Below are 8118 nucleotides of genomic sequence, written 5' to 3'. Positions count from 1 at the left end.
AAAGAGGAAGCCCAGCCAGGAGGACATTACAGTAATCAAGTCATGAGATCACTAGGGCATGGACCAGGATCTTGGCAGTAGAGGCAGAGAGATATGGTTGGATTTTGGCAATATTGTACAAAAAGAATCTACAAGCCTTGGCTGTGGTCTGGATCTGAGGGATACATGACAGAGAAAAGTCAAAGATAAAACCAAGACTGCGGGCTTGCTGGACTGGTTGAATAGAAATGTTGTCCACAGAGACAGAAAAGGAGAGTTGAAGGGTGGGCTTAGGAGGAAACACAAGAAGCTCCATCTTGGACATGTTGAGCTTCAAACACCGATGGTGCATCCACTGTGAGACAGCTGTGAGGCAAGATGAAACTTGCTGTTCAAGCCTTGGAGAAAGGTCAGGGGCGGAAAGATACAGCTGGGTGTCATCGGCATACAGATGGTAGGAAAAGCCAAGAGAGCTAATGAGTTTTCCTAAGGACAGTGTGTAGAGAGAAAACAGAAGGGGACCCAGAACAGAGCCCTGGGGAACTCCAACAGATAAGGGAACAGGAGAAGAAGTCTGGCCCCCTGCAACTACTGCAAAAGATCTGCCAGACAAGTAAGATCTAAACCAGTCGAGAACAGAGTCTGAGAACCCAAGGTCAGAGAGTATGTCAACTAGAAGACAGTGATCAACAGTGTCAAAGGCAGCAGACAAATCAAGAAGGATGAGTACAGAGTAAAGGCCATTAGCCTTGGCCTGTAAAAGGTCATTCGAAATCTTAGTGAGAGCTGTCTCTGTAGAATGCCTTGGGCGGAAACCAGACTGAAAGGGATCGAGGATGGAGTTGGCTTCAAGAAACTCAAGACAGAGTTTGACACCACTTTAACTGCCAGAGCTTAATACTACGGATTTCTGGAATTTTAGCTTGTTGCGGATCTAGAACTCTGAAAGACAAAGCTAGATCTCTCACAGAAGTACAAATCCTAGAATTCCATAGCACTGAGCCATGGCATTTACAGTGGTGTCAAAGTGGATTATTTATGCAGTGAAGATGCATCCTCAATTATGTACACCACAGATGGAGAAAGAACATAGACACAATTTCACTTGTTTATGGCTCCCAAGTTGCTTTTAGAGCCACACTTGCACATCCCTGATGTAATGATTCCTGCCACACATTAGTATTAATGCAGTCTGACACCACTCTCTGCCAGAGAATGTGGCTGACTCATAAAACTACAAATCCCAGATGTGATAGGATGGTAATGTCAAAGGGCTTTAATTCTGCAGTGTGGCAGCAACCATAGTCTGTAATAACAGTAGGTTGCTGCATCTAGCCAGTTCTCACCATAGCCAAACCTAATCCTAAAGGTATGGATTATATTTGTACCTTGTAATATCTGTTTTGCAATAACAATATTGATTTAATATGCTATATAGTAGCAAACAACATTATTTTTAGGTTGTAAAAATGCTTGAGTTCTGTGAAGAGATAAATTGCTTGGTTCTAAAATGATGGCACAGTCATTTCTATGATACCACAACCACATGTGATGTGATGTGCAAAATTGTAATGAGCAAGATTACTCCTCATCATAGTAAATTATTAAAGACTCTCTCCTTTTAATATCTGTTCATGCCTGAATCCGCACTGCAGAAATAATCCCGTTTTACTCCACTTTAACTTTCATGGCTCAGTGTTAGGGAATACTAGGAATTGTAGTTTTGTGGGGCATTTAGCTTTCTCTATCAGAGAGCTATAGAACTCAACAAACTACACAACAAACTGCAAATCCCAACATTCTGTAGTACTGAGCCATGGCAGTTAAAATGGTGTCAACCCAAAATATTTCTGCAGTGCAGACACAACCCATGTTTCTGTTCCTTTTGTTATCCAAAACTTTGTAGACTGGCACTATAGCACAATGGTAGAATGTATGCTTTACATGCATTCTTCAACAGTAATAAAACAAAAGTCCAGTGATGCATTCAAGTCTGTACCTTCAAGTCCCAAGTCAAGTCTCAAGTGTGTACCTTCAATCTCAAGTCAAGTCTCAATTCTGTACCTTTGTCTCACATCTGTACTTTTAAGTCTCAAGTCAAGTCTCAAGTCTGTATCTTTAAGTCTCATGTCTGTACCTTTAAGTCTCAAGTCAAGTCTCAAGTCTGTATCTTTAAATCTCAAGTCTCAAGTCTGGACCTTCAAGCTGCAAGTCCTTACAAGGTCCTTTCAAGTCAAATTTCAAGTCTGGGAGTCATCTTTAACAGAAAAAAGGTGGTGATGGTGTGGATTTTAGCAACTAGAAAATCAACAAGCTGTGCACAAAGTTAGGGGGGAAATTTTCAGAGGGGAATAGCCAGTCTGTTAGGCGATGGTCTTGAGGTGGAACCTTTCCAAACCTTTAGGAGGCTCCTTCAATGTGCAATGGGGACAGGCTCCTGATTAGACCTCAGTCATTTCCTCAAGTCCATTAACTTAACGTGTTTGCTGTTTCTGGGTTAAGTTAGACCAAAAGACTGGTTGCTAGAAATATACACGTTTCAAGTCAGGTCAGAACATCATTTATTGCCCAGTTGAGTCCAAGGTGATCATTGAAGCCCAAGTCGAGTCCAAGTCAATTGACTCCAGTCTACATCATGTCAAAAATCCATGATTGGGGAGCATCATTATTGAGGCTGGTTGAAATGCTGCAAAAGTGTGCCTGCTCTCCAAAAGAAGAAAGAGGAAATTCCAGACGTTTGGCCAGTTTTCATAATTCTGAAGCCAGCAGATAAACAAAGGGTGCACCTACATCATAGAAATAATGTAGTTTGACACCAGTTTAATCCTTCAAAATTCTGGGATTTGTACTTTTGTGAGGTACTGTACCCACCACTCTCTGGCAGAGAAGCTGTAATATTTTTGAAAAACATAGGTGACCTTGAAAGTGACTACTTGCAAATAATGAGTTATGTAACGTGTGTGTGTGTGTGTGTGTGTGTGTTCATAGAATCATAGAGTTGGAAGAGACCGCAAGGGCCATCCAGTCCCCCTGCCATGCAGGAACTCTCAATCAAAGCATCCCTGACAGATGGCCATCCAGCCTCTGATTAAAGACCTCCAAGGAGAGAGATTCCACTACACTCTGAGGGAGTTTGTTCCACTGTCGAACAGCCTTTACTGTCAGGAAGTTCCTCCTAATGTTGAGGTGGAATCTCTTTTCCTGCAGCTTGCATCCATTGCTCTGGGTCCTAGTCTCTGGAGCAGCAGAAAACAAGCTTGCTCCCTCCTCAATATGACATCCCTTCAAATATTTAAACAGGGCTATCATATCACCTCTTAACCTTCTCTTCTCCAGGCTAAACAACCCCAGCTCCCTAAGTCGTTCCTCATAGGGCATGGTTTCCAGACCTTTCACCATTTTAGTTGCCCTCCTTTTCTCAACATCCTTTTTGAATTGTGGTGCTCAGAACTGGACACAATATTCCAGGTGGGGCCTGAGCAGAATAGAGGGGTACTATTACTTCCCTACACTATACAGCAGAGGTAGGCAACCCTTTTGAGCCGGGGGCCGGGTTTCTGTCCCTCAGACAACTGGGGGGCCGAAGCCAAAAAATAAATTAAATAATTTTTTAAAAAATTAAATAAATAAATAAACCGGGACAAATGTAGGACAAAATTTTCAAATGGACGACACTTTTAAAATAAAAATGGAGGACATACGAAAAAATTTGCTGATTTTTAAAAAAATGTTAAGATAAATGCATGTTTCTAACGCTTCTATAGACAATTGCCCCACCATGTCCCTCGCGCGAGATGCCAAAGGCCCCGGCGGCAATTGGCGGCAGGACCGGGCTGGGGCCGGTCCCAAGGCCTTGCCGGGCCGCATCCGGCCTGCGGGCCGCAGGTTGCCTACCCCTGCTATACAGTCAGGCCTTCTTATACACAGATTCAAGCATCCACGGTTTGAAAATGTTCCAAAAAAGTATAAAATTCAAATATCAAACCTTGATTTTCCATTGTTTATAAGGGACACCATTTTGCTATGTCAGTATATTTAATGGGACTTGAGCATTCACGGATTTGGGGGATCTTGGAACCAAATCCCAGCGGATAACAAGGGTCCACTGTACTTCTGTTGATGCAGCCTAAAGTAGCATTGGCCTTTTTAGCTCCCGCATTGTACTGTTGACTCATGTTCAACTTGTGGTCTGCTTGGACTCCTTGTGCCTGCAAGTTGTTTCCGACTTATAGCGACTGTATCACAAGGTTTTCATGGCAAGGCAAAGGCTTTCATGGCCGGCATCCATAGATTTTTGTGGGGGTTTTTTGGGCTATGTGGCTATGTTCTAGAAGCATTTATTCCTGACGATTTGCCTGCATCTGTGGCTGGCTTCTTGAAGACAGAACATGGCCACATAGCCCACCCCCCCCCCCCCACACAAAAAACCTTTAATGGCAAGTTTCTTCAGGAGGCGTTTGGTGTTGCCATACTCTGAGGCTGAGAGAGTGTGACTTGCCCAAGGTCACCCAGTGTGTTTTTCGCAGTCGGGGGGTGATTCGAACCCTGGTCTCCAGTGTCACCAGCTGCAATCGAACATAGCCTACTGTTCCCAAGCAGTATGTATGTAAAGGGATTTTGTCACATCTTTTGAGACTTAACTGAAAGCATGAAGTTGGCAGCCTGAGCTTTCATAGACTCGACCCTACTTCCTCAGATGCACGTTTTAATATCATTGCACAATAACATCCATTCCATTCACTGCTGTGGTCTCAGCCTACTATGGAATCCTGGGATTTTGTAGTTTCACAAGGACGAATCCCATGATCCCACAGCAGTCAACGGAATCACAGTGACATAACTGTGCAGTGATATAAAACTTGCCTCTGAGGAAGTAGGCTGAAAGAGTGGGGGATCACCCCCAAAACTACAAACTGCAACTCCCAGAATTCCATAGCCTTGAGCCAGGGCAGTTTAAACAAAATATATATCAAGGCAAGCGTTCGCTTTGATACCGGAATTTCATTACGGGCAGCCTCTGACTTCGGTGCCGTAACTCTTTGGTCCGAGGCCCCGCCCCTTTCCCAAGGCTAGAAAGAACATGGCCGCCGGCTTGGCCCCGCCCCCTGGTTGCCTAGGCAACCCAGGAGCCGCGTCGGTTAATGGCGGTTGGGAGAGATCTCTGAGGGAAGGAGGACGCCTCCTCTGGGCCTCAATGCCGCGGAGTCAGTGAGCCTTCTTTGCCTTCTTTTCTCTGTCTGAGAGTTTCTTTGGGAGCCTAGAATGAGAGGGAAAAATATACTCCTCTTCCACCTTTTCTCCTGCTCTCATGACCCAACACACTTGTCTCCAGAGCATGTGCAGAGGGCACTGGCCAAACCCTCAAAGGAGTCCCCTTTTTTGCTCTTTTGCAGGAATAACCCACTCTGACGCCGCTTTAACTGCCATGGCTCAGTGCTATGGAATTCTGGGAATTCTAGTCTTGTGAGACATTTAGCCTTCTCTGTCAGAGATAGCTCTCTGGTGCCACAATAAATTACAATTCCCAAGATCCCACAGCTGAGAGCCAGGTCAGTTAAAATATGGTTTATTATTATTATTATTACTAACCTTTATTTATAAAGCGCTGTAAATTTACACAGCGCTGTACATACAATCTTTTTAATTATAATATATATATATATATATATATATATATAAAATGTATAATGTGTATAATATATAACAATATATGATATAATAACATAATATATTTAATAATGTATATAATACAATACAGTAAAAGATAATATAATGTATAATATATATATTTATAATACATAGTATAATAATAATATAATAATGTATATATGCATGTAATATTAATAATAATATAATATATATAATAATATACAATAATATATATATATATATAATACATAACACAATGTATTATCTATATCTATGTATAATATAATATAAATATATGTAATACGTAATATAATGTATTATATATATAATATAGAATAATATAGAATATATATAATACATAATATAATGTATTATATATAATATGTAATATAATATAATATATATAATACTACAGAATAATATATATAATGCATAATATAATGTATCTCATATATATATATATATATATATGTGTGTGTGTGTGTGTGTGTGTGTGTATGTATATGTATAAATAATATAATAATAATAATACTAGAAATATTCTGCTGTGCAAATGCAGCCTGGGCGAATCATAAACATTTTCTTGAGCTACGTGGACAAAAGGCAGAACGTAATGGTTCAACGTACATTCTAAATACAATACACACACACACACACACACCATATATATATATATATATATATATATATTATATTATATTATATTATATTATATATTATTATATATTACAACCACAATTGCTGGGTATAAGTGGTGTCAAACTGGATTATTTCTGCAGTGCGGATAAATCCTAGGCAACCTTGACCTGGGTGAATCATGAACATTTTAATAATAATGATAATAATAATAATAAATTTAATTTTTATCCCAGCTCTCCAATGGATCGAGGTGGGTAACAACAGTAAGAACATTGCAACAATAAAAACAGTAATAAAATACAACAATCAGCATTATAAAATCATGTTAAAATCACTAAAACATCATTGAGCTAACCTTCAGCTATGTACCTTCAGAGGGGTTTTGCCACTGCCATCCTCTGAGGCTGAGAGAGTGTGACTTGCCTAAAGTCACCCAGTGGGTTTCTATATCCAAGCTGGGATTTGAACCTTGGTCTCCAGAGCTGTAGTCAAACGCTCAAACCACGACACTATACTGGCTTACATACCAGTGATATGCAAACTTTCCCAACAAAGTGCTTATGTTTTATATCTAGAGAGAGAGAGAGAGAGCACAATAGATAATGCATACCAAAATACTCAGTGAGACATTATGTAGCAAAGCGTCTCCAGATGTTTGCTCATTTTGTAATTCATACATTTCTCATTTGAATTTGCTTTTGTGAACAGCCTGCAAGGATAGACTACTGTATAGAACGCTCATTTCTATCTTGTATGTGTTTCTAAGCAAACGGATGATGCAGCTTCTCTTTCGGGAAGAAATGGTTTCAAGTGCTGTCCTCTTTTTCTGCAGTCACAGAAGAACTTGTTAGGCAACGGGCCGAGCACAACAACTGTGAGATCTTCTCCTTGGAGGAAATTTCCTTGCACCAGCAGAACATAGAGAAAATAGAACATCTTGACAAATGGTGCCGGGATTTAAAAATCCTCTATCTTCAAAACAATCTGATCCCCAAAATTGGTAAGCATACTTGTTTATGAACTGAACTGAAATAATATTTCTTTCCACATAAAGAAAATGGTCTTAAGGATGGGTTGGGCAACTGCCCAACTGCCAAGATCCTGGTTCATGCCCTAGTGATCTCACGACTTGATTACTGTAATGTCCTCCTGGCTGGGCTTCCTCTTTCTCACCTCCGTGCTTTAATCTCTGTCCAGCATTCAGCTGCACGCATTATCACTTCCACCCACCACTCTGACCACATCTCTCCTGTGTTGGCATCCCTTCACTGGCTCCCTCTCCCTTTCCGCATTCAGTATAAGCTCCTGCTGTCGACATTCAAAGCCCTCCATGGACTGGCCCCTCCTTACTTATCAGACCTTCTTTCTCCTCACCTTCCCACCAGGGCCCTCCGTTCTGGTAGTCTAGGGTTCCTGTCTCAGCCCAGGATTTCCTCTGCCCCATCCCGGATTCGCCCCTTTTCACTTGCTGCCCCTCACTCCTGGAACCTTCTTCCTCCACAAGCAAGAGTCATCATTTCTTTAACCAGCTTCAAAACGGAGTTGAAAACCATCCTGTTCAGAGAAGCCTTCCCAGGCATCGCATATTTGTTGCTTACTATCTGATGTTCTGCTGTTGACTGTTTATCGATCCATTTCCTGTATTGCTATGTACTGTATATGTATCATCCTACTTGTTAGTATGTATTTTCCCTGATAATGATAAACCTTCCATTTTGAAGCCAAGCCCTCCCTCCTGTCCATCTGCCTTGGTCCAGGCGTCGAAGGTAGAGAGGAACTGCTGGACCTCTTGCCCTTTCCCGTCACCACTCCCTTCTCCTTCTGTGTCATGTCTTTTTAGATTGTAAGCCT

At 41.3% G+C, this 8118-nt stretch overlaps 1 protein-coding gene across 3 annotated transcripts in view; it reads left to right on the top strand.

Moving 5' to 3' along the window:
• Positions 1–5076: 5076 nt before the first annotated feature.
• The window catches only part of DNAAF11 (dynein axonemal assembly factor 11), a 43464-nt gene continuing 40422 nt past the window's right edge, over positions 5077–8118 (top strand). For all 3 annotated transcript variants that reach the window (XM_089517981.1, XM_089517980.1, XM_089517983.1), the window contains exons 1-2: positions 5077–5183; positions 7100–7267. In XM_089517981.1, coding sequence (XP_089374107.1) covers positions 5174–5183; positions 7100–7267 — 178 coding nt within the window. In that variant the 5' untranslated portion in view covers positions 5077–5173. The remainder of the gene's footprint in view (positions 5184–7099; positions 7268–8118) is intronic.

The sequence above is a fragment of the Sceloporus occidentalis genome, unplaced genomic scaffold (genome assembly GCF_023333645.1).
Source record: "Sceloporus occidentalis isolate IW3139 unplaced genomic scaffold, rSceOcc1.0.p SCAF_3, whole genome shotgun sequence".
Taxonomy (NCBI): domain Eukaryota; kingdom Metazoa; phylum Chordata; class Lepidosauria; order Squamata; family Phrynosomatidae; genus Sceloporus; species Sceloporus occidentalis.
The sequence above is the reverse complement of the archived record's forward strand: the minus strand, read 5'-3'. Positions and strand labels throughout refer to the sequence as shown.